Here is a 17,434-nt window from a genome sequence, read left to right as displayed (position 1 = left end):
CGGCGCATGGAGGCGGCCGCACTCCTGTGGGCGCGGGTGAGCCGGGCTGCGGGCGGCGGGGACCCGGCCTCGAGGACACTCCCGGACCCTACTACCCCTTACTGGGATGGGCCCTATATGGGATGGCGGCTCCCTGGCGGGCTGGGTGGGAAGCCCCGCTGAGGTCCGGGAGCTGTGCTCCCTCACCACACCCTACCACGGGTTCTTGGGGTCCCCATCCCATCCATGAGCAACCTTACCTGTTGTGACAGCGCAAAGCCCTGAACTGCGACCCCTGACTCCTAGTGTCACATAGGGTCCCATTTAGGTCCCTTCTGAAGCCAGATGCACTCCCCCTCCATCACTCGAGGGTGGAGCCTCTGTGAACCTCTCTGTGCCTTCTTTTTTTCCCCCTGGGGTTCAAGTGTTCCCGATTATTAGTTGAGAAAACCTGTGTTGCTGGAGGGTGGGTGCTGGCCAGGGTCCAGAGAAGTCCTTCCACGCCCTTCTGGCCCATGTCCTCTTCTGGCAAACAGGGACAAAAATGGGTCTTGAAAAACAGGCCAGTTCTGCGAGCAGCAGAATGCTTAGAATACTGCTAGAGGAGGCTGGGATAGAGAAGGGCCGATCAGAGAAACGTCCAGACCTTAGTCAGGTCCATAAGCATGAGGATGTGGTGGCTTGACTGAGTGCCTGGACCCACGATGGTGAGGCAAGGTGAGCTCTGCCATCTGCTTTTACCCAGAGCTGCTGGGCTAGGGGATGTAGGTGGCTCGGGGGGCCCATGAGCCTTGGGTAGAGTTCTGGAGACGCCCCCTCCCTGTTCTCTGGACCTCTCAGTCCCATGAAGTGATATGTCAAGGGAAGGGCTCCTTTTGGGGGGAGGGGGAGCAGCCACCATGTGGTTGAGCATGCTGTGGGCATGTTCCTTTGCCCTCCCTTGGGGATGTGGCCCAGATTGCAGTGGACTGTACAGCGAATTGTAAGATGTAGTCCAGCCTGGAGACACCTCCACCTGAAACCCTGACCTCCATCCCCTCAGGCCTGGAGTGAGCACTGTAGGTGATTCAGGCTTCCTTGGCCCAGAAGACCAGCCTGTAAGCAAGGGTAGCGGAAGTAGACCATGACTGTTGCTCTTAGGGGTTCAGAGCCCCTCTGCTCTACTGCAGCGGATAGGTGCAGTCAGCCTTACAAGAGCCTGCCAGTGTTCTCTGGCTTCCTGGGGGCCTTCTCTTTTCTTCTGTGCACACGAGGGCATTGCAGTGTGCACACATGGGATGCCCCTCCCAGGAGGCCCAGGTGTTTGTGTCATAGCATGCAACTCTCCTTGCTTATACTCTGGCTAGTCGTGGCTCTGCATGCCTAGGGCTAACCAAAGCAGGCCCCACAAAGGTGCCCCCACAAGGGGCCCCCACAATGCGTGCTGCCAAAATTATGGCAAGGATGAGCTGTGAGCTGAGGCGCTGACCTGGCCTGGAGTGCTGAGTGTTACCAGATATAGAAGGTGGTGAGTGAGGAGCCTGTGCTGCCTGGCACAGAGAGCCTTGGACGGTGGAGCCTGTGCTCACGGCTTGAGGCAAGAGTCCAGGGTCCTCGGCTAGGCCCTTCCTGCAGCCAGGCTGAGCATCTCAGGGCCTGGTTTGCCTGGTGGGCAGTTGGAGAAGTGGGTGCTGGGACAGATATGGGCTGAATTCTTCCAGATGGGGGTCCTAGAGGGGCCTTCATTTGGGCAGAAGAATGATGGGTGGGTTGTGGGCTGGGCCCAGGGGCTCAGGCTCTGCACTGGGTCATAGCCCAAGGGATTGTGGTGCCATCTTGTTCAACCCCTCACTATGTAGGTGGGAACTAGGTCCGGAGAGGCCTGTGATGTGCCCAGGGTGTCCCAGGCCCTCCAGAGAGTGACAGGGGGCTAGCTGCTCTTTTGGGCCCTTGTAGCTAGTACATTTGGAGAGGGGAAGGATGGGGTGGAAGGGCTGATGCCCTCCAGTAGTGTCCTTCCCCCGGTCCCTGCCACAGTGTGACCCCCTTCCTGTCTACCTATTCTGTCATTTCCTTGGCATGAGCCTGGCAGCTGGCCTTTTGGACTGTGGTATCTTGCGTGGCAGAATATCTTGTTTACCTCTAGTGCCTGGCAAGTCCCAGAAAGGGGTGGCTGTGGGTGGAGATTACAGAAAGCCTGAGGGGCAACAATTGAGGCCACTCATCCCCTGTTCCTTTGGCAGTACCCATTGTCCCCGAGACCTACCCTTGCAGAACGATCTGAACTTGTACATTGTTCTGTGCCTCGCAGTCCCAAGAGAAGGGCCCTGTCCTCATGGGCTGTGAGATGGGGGACCAGGCTTGGTGGACTGGTTTCTGTTGCTGTGGGTGTACGCTTGTGGGGTTCTCATTGCTCCTGGGGTGAGCCCTGATACCGTCTTCACCCTGTCTCGGTATCTGTGTGTGGTTTTTCTCTCACCCCAGGGGCCCAGGCAGCCCTGGCCGGAGCTGTCTGTTCTGTGTTTTCATATGGAGAATCTGAGGCCCAACAGGAACCTCCCATTTCTTTCTCCCCTCCCATAGACTGTGCCTTCCGAAGACCAGTGTGTGATTGATGGAGGAACTCCAGGAAAGCAGCTCTAACTACTGCCGTTCCCAACATCTTGGGTGCTGCTGCTGAGGAGGCCCGTGCCTCTCTGGCCCTCACCATTGCCCTTGCCTCCCAATGGCCTCTGCTGCCAGGCCAGAGGCCAGCACTGCTGCCTGAGCCCGCTGCCCCTCTCCAGGACTTGCCGTTCCCTGATGGGGTAACGTGACAGACGCCCCGGATCACAGGCTGCCTGTCCACCACGGCCCAGGGCTGCCAGAGTTGGTTGAGTTCAAGTTCATTTTCTGTTTGGTCCTGAGTGCTGGGTCCAGACCAAAGGGGACTCTCCTCTACCCACCCATGCAGAGAGGGTGTCCCGGGCGACGGCCCCATAGAGGACAGTGTTCTGCGGCCAGAGTCACCAACTTGAAGTTCTCTTTGCTCAGTTTTTTTGGTTGTTGTTATTTTTATTTTTGCCTCTTTGTAACTACTCCACTCTGAGAGACAGGACTTTGGAGCTGCCCATCTTACCAGGGGAGGGGGTTTTCTTTCTTTTCCTTTTCTTTTTTAGAATCGGGTTTTGTTTTGGAATTATCAACCACCAGGCAGCTTTCCTCTCCTCCTCCCAAGTATTTGCACAATATTTGTGCGGGGTGTGGGGACGAGGTTTTAAGAAGGTCTTTTCTTTTCTTTTTTTTTTTTTGGACAAGCACGGGGGTCTCACTGGACTTGGTGTGGGGGGTTGGGGGACCCCCCGTGCAGCCCTTGCTGGCTGGTCCTCTCTGGGTTCCCGGAGGAGGCATGGCTCGCATGAACCGGCCCGCGCCTGTGGAGGTGAGCTACCGAAACATGCGCTTCCTCATCACACACAACCCCAGCAATGCCACCCTCAGCACTTTCATCGAGGTGAGTGGGCTGTCGGGGCTGGGTGGGTGTCCTGGGTGGCTCGAGGGGTGATGGGTGCTGGTGATCAGCTGGGCTTCCTGGAGGTCTGGCTGCGTTCAGGCTTGTGGGCATGGGGCATTGGCTAGGCTGTGGTTGTCCGGACTCTGGGTGACCTTGGCCTCTTTAGAAACTGAGCAAGAAAGAGGTTGGTGGGATGAGGGCTGATGGGGAAATGCCCTGGAGACAGGCAGATGGAAGATGGGCTGGAAGGGCTACCTCATGGCTAGCCCAGCCCACAAGCTCAGGCTCCAGGGGTTCTTGGGGAAAGGAAAGTGACCTCTGCAGCTGGGAGGTGACATGTGGAGAGTCTACCCATGTCTGTAGCTACCCTCACAACACCTCCAGTATTTTTCAGAGGCTGTGTGGGGAGTAGAGCTGGAGACTGTCAGCATGGCCTCACTGGGGCCCTGTGCAGGGCTCCTGCTGCAGACCTGGAATTACTTGCAGGGAGTCTGACGCCGAGTGCGGGGTAGTTCGTGGAATGGACCTTTGTGGTTTTAGGTTCTTAGTCCTCCTCTGTGGCATGGGCTAAGCCCTGTGGGCTCGTGGGCATCAAAACAGGAAAGAATGCATAGAGGAAGGCAATGGGCACCCTATGTCAGGGAACCTGGGCCCTGGACACCTAGCTTGGTGCTCCGCCAGGGAAGATGGCCCCTCTTACCATTGAGAACCTTGAGATAACAACAGAGGGGGGAAAAAGCACCATGAGTGACCAGGACCAAGGGCAGAGTGTGTGACCAGGATAAAGTTCTGTGTGTGATGAGGGTGAAGGCTTAGTGACCAGAATGAAGGGTGTGAGGAGGATCGGGGCTCAGTGTGTGACCAGGATGAGACCAGCACGAGGGCTTCCTGACCAGGATAAAGGCTCAGTGTCTGACCAGGGCCAGGGGTCAGACTGGAAGCAGGATGAGGACTCAGCGTGTGACCAGGATGAAGTTCTACTTTCAGAGCCTACCCCTCTTGCAGATGAGGTGTTGAGTTGATAGCCGAGTTAATAGCAGGACCCAAGGAGAGACTAGGAAAAAGTACTGAGTGACCAGGATGGGGGCTCAGCGTGTGACCAGGGTGAGACCAGCAAGTGAGCAGAATTGAGGCTCAGTATGCTAAGGTCAGGGGTCAGAGTGTAAGCGTGATGAAGGTTCAAGGTGTGAGTAGGGTTGGGACCGAGTCCTGAGCTGGGTGGTAGCTTTCTCCTTCTTGGACTCTGCCACGTCCCCATGGTCTCTGAGGCTCCCATGGTCTCTGAGGTCGACGCTCCCCCATTTTCCTTGCACTCTCAGAATAGTAGGGTCCTGGCCTTGCTGTGTCTGGTGTTCCCATCTCATGGCCAGCAAGACCCAGTCATACCTCACCATTCCCAAAATACCCACTGGGAGCAGGTAGGTGGGGGCTGGCCCTGCTTGTGGCTCTGGGTATAAATACCCCATGTTGGCTGTGAGCTGCGTGAACTTTCCTCTGAAGGGATGGGGCTTCCCCAGTGGTGTGTGGTGCCACCCTGCTGACTTGAGTCTCCAGCCCCTGAGGTTTGCTTGCTGGAGACTCCAAAGGGCCTTTGCGGAACACACTCCTGCAGCCCAGGAAGAGCGGGCCGTGCAGATGCAAGGGGCTCCCTGAGGCCTGGGCTACCCTTCCAAGGACTGGGTGACTTTATTGGAGAGTGAGACCTTGCTGCTGAGACCTTTTGTCCTGGATGCTGCAGTGGCGTGGGGGACAAGATGGGGCTGAAATCATGGTGGTTGAACATGTTAGTGAACACAGGCGGGCTCCTTAGTGTCTCCAGGTTGGACAGGGGCAGGTGACCCGGAAGCACCAGCGGAGGTTACTCTGCCAGTCCCTAAGCCTTCAGGCCCACCTGCTGGTTTATGAAGTCTGCTTGTCTCAGAGGAGGCAGTCAGAGGGGACACCTCTCTGTTTCGGGGCTGCAGAGGGGCAGGCAGACCTTTGGGGACTCAGCATGGGCAGAGCTCTAGGCTGAACTCTGAACCACCGGGTCTTTCCCTCTTCCTACCCCAGGACCTGAAGAAGTATGGGGCTACCACCGTGGTGCGTGTGTGTGAAGTGACCTACGATAAGACCCCTCTGGAGAAGGACGGCATCACTGTTGTGGTGAGGGACATGTAGCACTGTGACTGTCTGGACAGTAGATTTGGGGCTCTTCACTGTGAGGCTGGGTTCTCTGCTACCACCTGATACATGCTGGGCTCTCAGTGCCTGGTCTGGTGTTTGGGGCAGATGACTCTGACAGAGTCGTTTCCACGGCACCCACTAGCCCCCGAGGTCAGGTTGCACATGCTCAGTGCTCTTGACTGTAGTTTCTAAACATCTGGCTTGTCTGTGTTGGAGCCTGTGGGTCCTGTTAGGTGCTCCGAGTCCATTGGCAGCCTGTAGCCTCTGTGTGGTTCCTTTATGGGAACAATTGAGGCTTGGAGTCAGATACTCTCTGAGACCACAGCTGAAGTAGGAGGGCGCACATGAGGAGTGGCCTTTCCCTAATGGTGCTGCCTCTCCACCTGCTCTATGGGTCGGGGTTGAGCCCCGCTGGCTCTGGCTGGTGAAGATGGAGACCCCGTTTCAGATGAGTTAGGGCTCAGCAGGTGCCTGCCTGGCTCCCCCCCCCCCCCGCGGCTTCCAGGGCCCTCTGTTCAGCCTCTCATTGCCTGCCGTGTGGGAGCCTGTCTCCTGGCAGCAGCAAGTCCCAGGAGACCCTGTGCAGAGGCCATGGGTAGGGATCCTAGCTGCTGTTTCCTTGGCGTCCTGACCCTGGGGGCTGAGTGGCGGAGGGGCAGCCTTGTAGAACTGGTGCTTTTGGAGGGTCAGAGCAGAGCCAATTCCTGGGCACAAGGCCTCTCTTCCCAGTGTGGAGCCTGGATGAGTCAGGCCTCACGCACAAGACCCTGTCTGACTGTGCTGAGGCCCTGGTGTCCTGTCTTCAACACCAGAGTGACCCTGGGCTACTCCTCTGTGAGGACCGTGTGTTGACGGGGTCTCACATCCACTGCATGGCAGTTTGTACAGGAGGGAGGAGGTCGCCTAGGCCTGGCAGGACTCCTCCCGTGGACCCTTTCCTGCTGTGAGATCCTACAGGCTGTTTTGACCCTCAAGGGCCTCCCATAGTGTGGGTGTTTAGGGAAGTATGAGACAAAGGCCTGTCAGCATCTTCGTACCAAGTTCCCCAGCCGATCTCCCTTCCTCAGGAAAGACTTGGGTTAGACTTAGAACAGCCACATAAGCTGATGACCTCCAGGAGCTGCCGAGAGGTAGAGACCCCAAGAGCTACCCTCCATCAGCTAGCTCCTGCAGACCCATGCTGGTTCTCCCTGGAACCAGCGGGTCCAAGTCTGGACCGATAGGTGATGGGTCTCACCTCTGTCTTCTCCACACTATGTCCCAGCATACCTTGGGCTGGAGCCTTCTCCATGTGGGCCGGCCTTCCCCTCCCTCCTAAAATCCTGAGGGACAGGGGAAGGAAAGCTAACATCCATAGGGCAAGTCCTTAAGCATCTTCCTCCATAGGATTGGCCCTTTGATGACGGGGCGCCCCCTCCTGGCAAGGTGGTAGAGGACTGGCTGAGCCTACTGAAGGCCAAGTTCTACAATGACCCGGGCAGCTGCGTGGCTGTGCACTGTGTGGCAGGTCTGGGAAGGTGAGTGGTGGGTGGCGCTCCTAGCCCCGTTGCTGCTGGGAGCTCAACTTTTGCTTCTGTGGTCTGACTTCATTGTTTTGTGAGTTTGGATGTGGGCCATATCCACTTGACCTTTTGAAGGCCCCGGGGTTCCCAGGCAAGTCCTTTCCCAGCCTGGCAGGGAGGGCTTCCCGCTAGGATCCAGTCACTGCGCCTCATGCAGCAAAAGAGCTGCCGCAGAGACATACTGGTCACACAGGCCTGACCCCTGTTTGAGGAGGAACAGCTGCCCACACTAGCTGGAAATGAGCCAGGCGAGGGAGCATCCCAGATGCCCCTACTGCAGGAGGACTGGAGGGCATGCTCAATAGCCAGTATGCTTGTAGCTCCTTTTCTAGGAGTTTAGGCACAGAGAGGTTTTCTACATCGCCCCAGGTTGCACAGGAGGGGCAAGGGGAACCAGACTAGAGCAGCTAGTTGAGCTGTCTGGAGTCTGTATCCTCCATGGGCAAGCGGAGGGACTTGGGTCTCATGTGCCCACCTTTGTCAGGTGGCCCGAGGCAGGGGCGAGATGGGGTATGGGGTCTCAGATAACCTCAACTCTGCTTCTCCCCGCAGGGCTCCAGTGCTCGTGGCTCTTGCCCTTATCGAGAGCGGGATGAAGTATGAGGATGCCATCCAGTTCATCCGACAGTGAGTAGCCAGTGGGTGGGGATGGCACGTAGGGCTCCACCGTGGATCTCGGCAGCTGGGCGGGGCTTCGGCTGTTGGCCTCTCCTTGCCCCTCACCTCTTACTTCTGTAGCTAGGTCCTTCCTCTCTGCCCTTTCTGGCTGCTCCCAAGCCAGTACCTCCTTGTGGTATGGTAGCCTTCCTGGAGGATCCCGTCTTTCCGATCTTCCAGACAAGGACTGAACAGTTGATGCTGCAGTCCTAGCCTGTGGCGTGTGTGTACATGTGTGCACGTGTGTGTGTGTGTGTGTGTGTGTGTGTGTGTGTGTGTGATATCCACCGTGGATATGTGGACGCCTTTGTGCTGCCTGAAATAGACACACATCTCTTCTCCCTGGGCAGGCCCTGTAAGACTGTAGCAGTATGGGCCTAACTAGCCTGCAGGCATCCTTAGGGGAGCCTGGACTATACAGATGGATATGCAACCTAAAGAGCCATGCTTAGCACAGGCACACAGCTCTCTGTACCATGGTACAGCCCTGCAGAGGTGCCGGCTAGCTAGGGTGAGATGCACCCCAGCCTTTACTAAGTCCAGCGCCCCCAGCCTCTCCCCAGAGCCCCAGCTTAGCCTACTTCCTGTGGGTCTATCCACTCCAGTTCCCCCAGAGTCACACAGGGTCTGAAGTTTCCTGAGGGAAAACAAGGTGTCCAAGCCAGGCTTACTGATCCTCCCTCCCTGTCTGCAGGAAGCGCCGTGGGGCCATCAACAGCAAGCAGCTCACCTACCTGGAGAAGTATCGGCCTAAGCAGAGACTGCGGTTCAAAGACCCACACACGCACAAGACTAGATGCTGTGTCATGTAGCTCAGGCCCTGGCCCTGTCTACCCGTTACTCCCGTGCCTCAGTGTGTCTGTGTCTAAGGAGCCCAGTGGCCGTGTGTGTTCCCGCTCTGTCCCTGTCTGTGCCCACGGCTGTCCCTGGACCTCCTGCCAGTTCCGTCCTGCCCCTCCACCCCCTGCCCAGGCCTTTCCCTGGCCTGTGGACCACAGGTGGGTGTTTTTAACCACTGGGCCCAGGGCTTCAGCAGCGCTGCCCTCACCCTAACCTGTTTTCAGCACCTTTTGTTACCAGATCCTGGGCCTTCAGGTGCTCTGGACTCTCAAGGCAATAAATCAGGAGCTGTGGATGTGTGTGAGGAGTGGTGCAGAGCCGGGGAATGGGGTCTGAATCTTGGGAGGCCATGTCCCCTCCTCTGTGGTCCTGTGTAGAATTGCTGCTGTGTGCCTCCCTAGCACCCTCTGGTGGCCATGCGGCGCTATGCAGTCTGCCTTGTCTCGACAAGTTCTTGACATTTCAGCCTGGATCCCCAGCTCTGATTGGTGACAGTTTGGGGGTTGGAACATTAGAAGGTGAGGCTGGGTCACCTCTGTAGGACAGAGTAGGGTTCACTTGGAACTTTCAGTGGCCTCCACTCCCCTGCCCCATGTGACCTGTGAGATTTGACCACAGTGGCCACCAGCCTGGGAAATGACTTGCACTGCTCAGAGGAGGAGGAGGGGGGCAGGGCAGCAGAGTGGTGTGGAGTACGTTAGCTCTGAGAGTGTGGGAAGGCTGGGTGCCCGTGGAGGGCCTGATCTTCCTGCTCTCAAGTTCTGAGCAGATCTGGCTCTTAGCTAAAGAAAGGGGACAGTGAGGGACAGGGCTGGCTACACATGTCACTGTGGACGTGCTCTCTGTCCTTTGGCATTGACCTTTACAAACCTGTCCTTTCTGTGCCTATAACAGTCCCAGGACCCCTCTCACCTGCACTGGTCACCCGCCTTGAACCCTTCCCTCTTCAAGCGCCTCATGCCTGCACGTGGCCTCCCGCTCTACCTAGCCCTGGATTAGGTCCCAGAAACCTCAGGGGCCTGCTTAGAGCCCCAGCAATCACTGTTTCTGCCTGTCTCAGTCAGGCAGGCCTTGTGGCGAGGTGCAGGCATTTGGGGGTGTTCCTTTCCCAAACTCAGTGGTGGTGACCTTGTGTGTGCTGGAAACTCACGACACCCGTGGCATGTTTGCACAAAGTCACTGTTTCTTTTTTCAGTTTGCCATCCAAGTTTTCCACACGATGTCCCTGCCCCGGGGGGGGGGGCATAGTCCAGGAGCTGGGAGATATGGGCCATGGGGATCCCCTCAGGTGAGGGTGTGTGTGCAGGGTCTACCTGACAGGTTCCATAAGACCTGGGGGATGGAGCGTGGAGTGTGGAGGCTTTTGGGTGGTGGGCACAGAGCCCGAGCTTGGAGGGCTACCTAGAGGGTCTCTTGCTGTAGCTGGCTGATCTGATGGGTCCTGAGAATGACATGCCATGGTGAGTCTCCTAAGCTCTGCCTGAGAAGGGATGCAGGGGTACTCTCAGGGAGTCAGGCAACCTCTTCTAGACTGCAAACTTGGGGGGGGGGCTACAGCTGGGGCTGACTGGCCCTGTTGGAGGAAGATGCTGCCTTGTAATAGGGAAGCCTGCTGGGGTGCCCTTCCCTTCTACCTGCTCCACGTGCCCTGCATAGCTCTCAGCTGGGGACACTGGAGACTTTCCTCTCAGGCCCCACTCCCAGAGAATGACCATGCTCAGCTGTGGGCACTATGGCCTCGGCCCTGGTCACGTGGAATGACCCCTGAGCAGTCATTAGCAGAGTATCACAGACCTTCAAGTTGATCTGTTCCGCCCCTGCTTGTCTGTCCCGTCTGTGCCTCTGAATCTTGCTAGTATCTTTTAAGGACTTGGCTTGGCCACGGCAGAGGGTCCTTGTAGCAGGCAGGAAGCCGGCAGCTACTACGCTTTTTTTTTTTTGTTGTTGTTGTTGAATCTAGATTTTTCTTTCAAATGGAAAAATGTTACACAACCAAACTCTATGGACAGGGTTGGGGCAGGGCTGTTCCGGGTGAGATGCTGGGGGAGGATGGCTCAAAGTCACTTCTTGGATTCGGCTGACACCTCCCGAAGGAACGCTAGCTGTCTGGTGGCAAATTCCCGGATGCCAGGTTCCGGGTCTTTTTTGAGATCTTTAAAAGCTTCAAGAGAAAAAGGACAAGTCAAAAGGGATTCTTGCCTGGGAGCAACCTCCCACCCTTACAAGGTCAGTTCCGTCTGGGTAGGAGGATAAGAGGGTTCTTTCCGTCCATTGGCCAGCATGGAGTGCCCTGGTGGGGTGGAGGTCTGCTCAGGAGGCCTGGGTCCTTGTCTTTTTCACCATCTGAGATAGGGATGGTGCAGAAAGCTGGGAGGTGTGGGGACAGGCCCAGGGTGTGGGCTGCTCACTGGAGAATAGCAGCCTGGTGTCCGTGTCGTTGACCATCTGTGACACGGCCTGGGGTTGGTAGCAGGTGGTGTACCCTGTGCAAGATGGAGAGCCACAACTGCTGGATGCAGGCAGTTCTGGCCCAGCCCTAAGGAGCTTCCAGAAGCCCCCCAACTCCCTAACCCCACCCCTTCCTCTGCTGTGGTGCTGGGTGGGCAGGGTGAGTGAGCCTGGCCCATGCTGCCCACCTATAAACAGAGCTGCCCAGGTCTTGATGTGGCGGTGAGGGCTGTGCAGATAGTTGATGGCCTGTGACAAGTGGACGCTAAACTCCTCCTGGCTGTGTGTCATCTGTTCAGAGGAGAGCCCACCTGTCACTGCCAAGCGCCTCAGGGACTGTTGACCTCTGCCCCCATCAGCCTCACCTCCCTGGGAAGGAGAGTCCGTAGGTGTGCAGCTACCTCAGGTCCCCACTACTGACCCTGCACCCTCGCCCCTCACCAGACAGGTCCAGAGGAAGTGGCGGGCGCTGAGCCCGTTCTCCCAGGCCAGTGTGCAGAACAGGGTGTGCCGTGGCTGCCAGCGGAGCAATACGGCACAGCGGTAGAAAGCGAACTTGGCCTGCTGTGGAGACAGCCATGGGAGGGGTCACCCACTGCCCGTGTGTGGCTGAGCCTGGGCTTCCCATTCCCTGAGACCACAGCTGCAATGGGCGGGGGCGCCTCAGCAGCCCGCTATGCTGATGTCTGGGAAGCTGCTCCTACACTAGGGTCATGGTGCCCTGTGGAAGGTAGGTAGGTACTCAGCTCTGTCTGAGCTTGTTAGGGAGATGACTGTTATTGTCTCCTCTTCCGATGATCTGGAGTCCAGGGAGCGGGGCACAATAAAGAGGGCTCTGTCTGTGTGTCAGCAAGTGCACTGTGTGCCTGTGTCCCATCATGCTGTGCTCTAGCCCAGTAAACCCACAGGCCTGGCTGGCCAGAGTGAGTGTGGGAACACACGGGAGGGGACAGTGATCGGGAAAGCCCTGCAGATGGCCAGACCTTCTGCCACTGCCCTCTACCCCACCCTCAGGCAACCCGATCTGGCTGCCCTGTCCTTTGACCAAGATGAAAGGCTTGCGAGTGGGCACTGACCGTGACAACAGCTGGGCATTGGTCCTTCAGGTGTAGAAGCAGAGGTACCATACTTAGGCACACCTGGGGCCGCAGGCCACTCAGCTCCCTCTCTGCTATCGTTGCCACCAGGTCCCCAAACAGTGCCATAGCTGCTGCTCGGACATTGTCCCGCTCCTACGAGGCAGGGATTTAGCGAGGTGCCAGTGCTCCCCAGCTTGGAGCCCCCACTTCCTTGGACTTCCTCAGGCTCAGGGACCCAGGGTGAGGTTGGTATTCCTCCCTTAGATTCAGAGGAGGGTCAGAGTTTCTCTCAGACAAGGTCTCAGGACATCCTCCCATAGAAACGCCCTGTCCTCTGGTGCCCAGTGTTACCCCGACAACCAGGACCATGAAGGCAGCTAGGTGACTTATTCCCCATTTCCTAATCGGGGTGGGGAGTAATCGTTTTGGACACAGGGACCTGCCCGTGTGGTCTGTAGTAGGCCAGGACACAGAAGGGTTGGTTGGACAAGTAAGACTTAGCACTTCAGCCATGAGGAAGCGTGGTGGACTTCCTGGTGGACACCTGGCCAGATCTGGTGCACTGTGGCCTCACAGCTTGGGCCGTGGGTCTGGTTCCCCTGGGTTCAGAGTCAGGTGCAGTGGGAGGGCGGAAGGGGTCCTGAAGCCAGGGAGTTGTTGGGAGGGCCCAGGGGGCGAGCCCAGCCGCACCTGTCTTTATGCTTACATCATCAAAGAAGTAGCGGGTGTTGATAGAGATGCAGAGACTCTGGGCGCCTGCGCCCTCTGTGCCCAGGCGGTGCAGTACGTCTGATACCGTGCCCATGATGCCTACCACCACAGCCTCATTGTTCTGGAAGAAGCCATTGAGGAAAGCTGGCAGTTGACCTCTGAGCAGGGTTCCCTATGGGGAAGGCAGTGGACGGTGGGGGGCAGGCTCAGGTCTGCCCCCTTCACCTGGCTTCACTTGGGGTATCCGACCTGAGCCCTGCTGCTGCCTTGCCCTTGAGTCCCAGGTCCTTATACCTCCTGGGCCTGGGGCTGCTTTTTCCTTCCTCTGAGCCCCACAGGGGCTCCACTCCCGTGTCTGGCTCCCTTCAGGTCAGATGGGGTCAGCTGTACGAAAGGCTGGTCAGGTCGCATTTACTGAGGTGGGCCTCCAGAACTTTTGTGTTGCAAGGGATCGTTGTGGGCCATTTTTACACTTTTGCTGTTTGTTGTTACAGCCCATTCTGCCAGCTCCATTTGTTGGCTGTGTGTTCTGAACTCTCAGTGAGTGGGCCTTTTCTCAGGGTGGCTTTCCTCTTATAAACAAACCTTGTCTCCTAAGTTCTGTTTGGTTTGAAATACTAGGTTCACCTTCACAGAGCTGTTTTTTGGCCAGGCAGATGCGAGCACCCGTGGGTGTGGTCAGTGTGCCGGGCCCTGGGGTCTAGCCTGGTAGGATGGGGTTCTGATAGAGGAGCTAAGGGGGAAACGGGCACCGCCAGCATGTCTTTTGGTTGGGAGCAGGCAGGCTGCTGAGGATGAACGGACTTTCTTGCTGGAGTCTGGGAAGGGGTTTACCAGGGCCTCAGCTGTTGTTCATTACATGGTCCCTGCAGTGAGGAGGATGCCCAGAACCCTAGGGCCTGAACTGGGTTGGGGAGACGAGGGAAGGGCAGGCCCCCAAAGGCAGCATTACAGTCTTCCTCAGTTCAGGCTGTCCATGTGGGATGTGGCTTGTGATGGTGGTGACATAGCGGACTTCATTGGAAATGGAGAATTGGGGGGGTAAGGGGCACATGATTCTCCAGGGGTGTTCTCTCTGTGCCAGGTGAAGGGTTCTGTCTGCCTGGTTTTTCAGTGGGCCTCTGGGTTGTGCAGGAGGGTCCATCCCTTCTCAGGGTGAGGAGCCATGTTCCTGGGGAACATGGCTGTCCTCTCCTAGAGTGTGTCCCAGGTGACAGAGCCAGGGTTCCAGCCCACTGGATCTTGCCCACCCGACGCTTGCAGCTACATGGCACTCTGGTCCTCACCTTCTCCTCGTGGAAGAGTATGTTTCCAAGGCCCTGCAGGCTGGCCACACGGATCTCGGGGCTGGTGTCCTGGAGGCTTTGGGCCAGTACTGTCAGCACAGCCTGTTTAGAAATCACCTCCAACAGGGCAGGGCTATAGAGGAACTGGGGGCCCCAGAGAATAAGTGGCTCAGGCTTGGCACTCTCTCCTGGGCAGCCTGTGTCTTTGTTGTGGGCTTAGGGGAGGATGGTTGACTAGCATGCCCAGGATATCAGGATTAGCAAGTATTTAAAACTTCAGTGGCCAAACCTTTCTATGTATGGCTGAGGAAGCTGAGGCCTAGGGAAGTTATTTAGCGAGCTTGGAGCTAACTTGTACCCATAGACGCGCATGGGACATAGGGAAACAGGACCCCAGGAAGGGCAGCTCTCAAATCCTTCCAGTGGATTGGAAGGAGACATAAGGCCCCCTCTCGGCTTAGAGACCTAGTAGCTGATGCCAGTTATGGAAGCGACCCTTCCTTCGAAGCTCTGCTTGTGCCGGAGCCCTCGGTGGTGAAGTGGCCACATCCCAGCCCTTGTCGAACCATTACCCTGTATGTAGCTCACGGTTCTAGGGTGGGAGTGGGTGGGGACCCAGAGTTACATATGAGCAGAACAAGGCCATGTTTGAGTATGATCTGCCGAGTCCATACCCAGGGATCCTCAACTCTGCTTGGGTCATCGTGGGCAGGGTAGGGTGAAAAGACAGGTCCCCAAGGCTGTAGGCTGAAGGTCCCGAGAGGAGGCCCCTGCAGAGCTGGAAGGGGTCAGTCTGGGCATCTTGTCTTGGTTTGAGGAAGGCAGAGGGTGGGACACAGACTACCTGGGGCCCACTGCTCCCCCCACCCCGCCCTCCTCACCCTACCTCAATGAGGATCAGGATGGCTGTCTTCCTTTCTCGCTCCTGCTGGCTCTGCAGGCCGGGCAATAAGTAGCTGAGAACTGCCTTGATCTGTTTGCAGTGATTCTGCACCATGGCCCTGGGGGCGGGGCCTGGTTTTGTGGTCACTGCCCCTGAGTGTACCTGCTACCACCTCCCAGGCTGGCCAGGTTGGGCAGCTAGGTACAGCCCAGTGTGATGGAGCAGGCATGTGTCTCTGTGTGTTCTTCTCCCACGTGCCAGGCCTGGGCTATATGCACGGGGAAGGCAGAGGAGGAACAGATAGCCTTTGAGATAGCCTTTGTTCCTGAGGTCCCAGGACAGGGTGGGACTGGGGGAGGATTCTGCACCTGCACACTCTGAGTTCACGTGCCTGGGAGTGTAGCCCATGCCTCTTGTGCTCCAGGGTACTGTAAGCATATGTAGACCCAAGAGGTGCTGCCTCTAGGCTGCCTAGGGTGGCCTCAAGTGAGGCACAGTGCTCAGGGCCTGCCCACTGTGGTTTCATTGGCCCAGCTTCCCCTCCCTTGTCCCATTAGTACCTGGCAAGGAGGCCCACGGCCTGGGGGTAGGTGTTGATGGATGTGAAATGCTCCCAGGCACTCTGCAGTTCCAGGTGAGCAAAGTCATGCCAGTGTCCCGTGGTAGACAGCAGACTCTTCAGGGCCTCCAGTGATGTGCTGCAGCCAAGCAGAAAGGCAGGGTCTATCCAGAGTGGCAGATGCCACCCGAGCCTTCTCCTGTTCTTGGGATGGGGTCCCAGGCTGTGTTGGCTCTGGAGCCTGCCTCCTGCTAAGGGCCAGGGTGAGGCAGAGTGTGCAGGGCACAAGGACACAGCAAAGCACACCCATCACTAGGTCCTGCTGGGGTGAGTGTCTTAGTTACTTTTCTATTGCCATGACAAAACACCATGACCAAGGTAACTTACAAAAGAAAGCATTTAAGCCGGGTGGTGGTGGCGCACGCCTTTAATCCCTGCACTCAGGAGGCAGAGGCAGGTAGACTGTGAGTTTGAAGCCAGCCTGTTCTACAAGAGCTAACTCCAGGACAGGCTCCAAAGCTACAGAGAAACCCCGTATTGAAAAAAAACCACACCCAAACCAAACCAAAACAACCCCCCCAAAAAAAACAAACCAAAAAACCATTTAATCAGGGGGCTCATGGTCCCATAGTGTTGATAGATTCCATGGCTATCATGGCCGGGGGCATGGCAGCAGGCAGGCAGGCATGGTGCTGGAGTAGTAACTGAACACTTACATCTGATCCACAAGCAGGAGGCAGAGAGAGAGAGAGAGAGAGAGAGAGAGAGAGAGAGAGAGAGAGAGAGAGAGAACTGGGAAGAGCTTGGGATTTTGAAACCTCAAAGTCCACCCCCTATGACACACCTCCTCCAATAAGGTTGCACCTCCCAATCCTTCCCACACAGTTCTACCAACTGGGGACCAAGTTTTCAAATGTCTGAGTACTATGGGAACCATTCTCATTCAAACCAGCAGAGCGGGAGACAATCATGTGTTCGCAGTAGGCGGGAGTTCTAAGTTGCTCAGCAGCTGTTTGGGGCTAGAGAGAGCTCTGGGAAGTCTTGGGCTCTAGGGTCTCCCATGACCTAGGGTGGGAATGGTCCAAGATGTGTCCTTGAAGGATGCAGATATTTAAATATGGGCAAAGAAACATGATCAAGGAGCACTTGGGAGGGAGATGAGCTAGGGAGTGTGACGTTGTGGAAGTTCAGAGGTTTTATTTCCATACCCCAGGCTCCTCTGTCCTGTGTCCATGAAAAACGACCTGGTGTTTGCTAAGTGTGGGGTATCTGTGAGGGGCCTCAGTCCAGTGTATTCAGTGGTACTGAACACAGGTAGAAAGCTGGGAATACAGGTCCATGGAGCTCAGGGTGGCCTGGCTCCTTGACCATCTGGCTGCTCCTTGCCATTAGTTGCTGGGAGTGCTCGAGCCTGATGCATGGGCTTGCCATGCGCGATGGCTGATGGCTGAGCTTCCCCCCACCCCCCAAGCTGGCAATAAAAAGAGGACTGCTCACAGCCACCGAGAGAGATGACAGCTTTCAGAAGGGGAAGGGGTGAGAGGGCATTTTGTTCAGACATTTTGGAATCTTCTAGTCTTGGGGCACCTTGGGCCCGTGGTGACAGCTTCTTTCTCATGGTTGATTTGTCCTCATGGCCACAGACAGGACTTCAAAGAGATGATCATCAGCTGATATGCGCACTGTTGGGTATCTCTGCCTGATTCCAGGAGAAAACCCAGCGCAGAAGTGGGATTGCTGGGCCACATGGATATTCTCCAGGCACTCCCCTCCCCTTCTTCTCTGGAGATAC

At 56.8% G+C, this 17,434-nt stretch overlaps 2 protein-coding genes across 3 annotated transcripts in view; one reads left to right on the top strand and one right to left on the bottom strand.

Annotated features, from left to right (window-relative positions):
- The window catches only part of Ptp4a3 (protein tyrosine phosphatase type IVA, member 3), a 33,023-nt gene extending 24,054 nt beyond the window's left edge, over positions 1–8,969 (top strand). The window contains exons 1-6 of one of the 2 annotated variants that reach the window (XM_005354513.2): positions 1–36; positions 2,542–3,451; positions 5,504–5,596; positions 7,004–7,134; positions 7,732–7,806; positions 8,531–8,969. In XM_005354513.2, the coding sequence (XP_005354570.1) occupies positions 3,347–3,451; positions 5,504–5,596; positions 7,004–7,134; positions 7,732–7,806; positions 8,531–8,648 (522 nt within the window). In that variant the 5' untranslated portion in view covers positions 1–36; positions 2,542–3,346 and the 3' untranslated portion in view covers positions 8,649–8,969. The remainder of the gene's footprint in view (positions 37–2,541; positions 3,452–5,503; positions 5,597–7,003; positions 7,135–7,731; positions 7,807–8,530) is intronic. The other variant, XM_026782636.1, reaches the window with a different exon arrangement.
- Positions 8,970–9,859: 890 nt separating this feature from the next.
- Positions 9,860–17,434, bottom strand: part of Mroh5 (maestro heat like repeat family member 5) — a 76,598-nt gene continuing 69,023 nt past the window's right edge. Inside the window, exons 22-30 of the mRNA XM_026782403.1 lie at positions 15,644–15,781; positions 15,087–15,201; positions 14,201–14,344; positions 12,910–13,086; positions 12,201–12,356; positions 11,566–11,688; positions 11,313–11,415; positions 11,085–11,159; positions 9,860–10,837 (exon numbers count right to left, since the gene is read on the bottom strand). Of these exons, the coding sequence (XP_026638204.1) occupies positions 10,737–10,837; positions 11,085–11,159; positions 11,313–11,415; positions 11,566–11,688; positions 12,201–12,356; positions 12,910–13,086; positions 14,201–14,344; positions 15,087–15,201; positions 15,644–15,781 (1,132 nt within the window). The 3' untranslated portion in view covers positions 9,860–10,736. The remainder of the gene's footprint in view (positions 10,838–11,084; positions 11,160–11,312; positions 11,416–11,565; positions 11,689–12,200; positions 12,357–12,909; positions 13,087–14,200; positions 14,345–15,086; positions 15,202–15,643; positions 15,782–17,434) is intronic.

The sequence above is a fragment of the Microtus ochrogaster genome, chromosome 15 (assembly GCF_000317375.1).
Source record: "Microtus ochrogaster isolate Prairie Vole_2 chromosome 15, MicOch1.0, whole genome shotgun sequence".
NCBI classification, from domain to species: Eukaryota; Metazoa; Chordata; class Mammalia; order Rodentia; family Cricetidae; genus Microtus; species Microtus ochrogaster.
The sequence above is the reverse complement of the archived record's forward strand: the minus strand, read 5'-3'. Positions and strand labels throughout refer to the sequence as shown.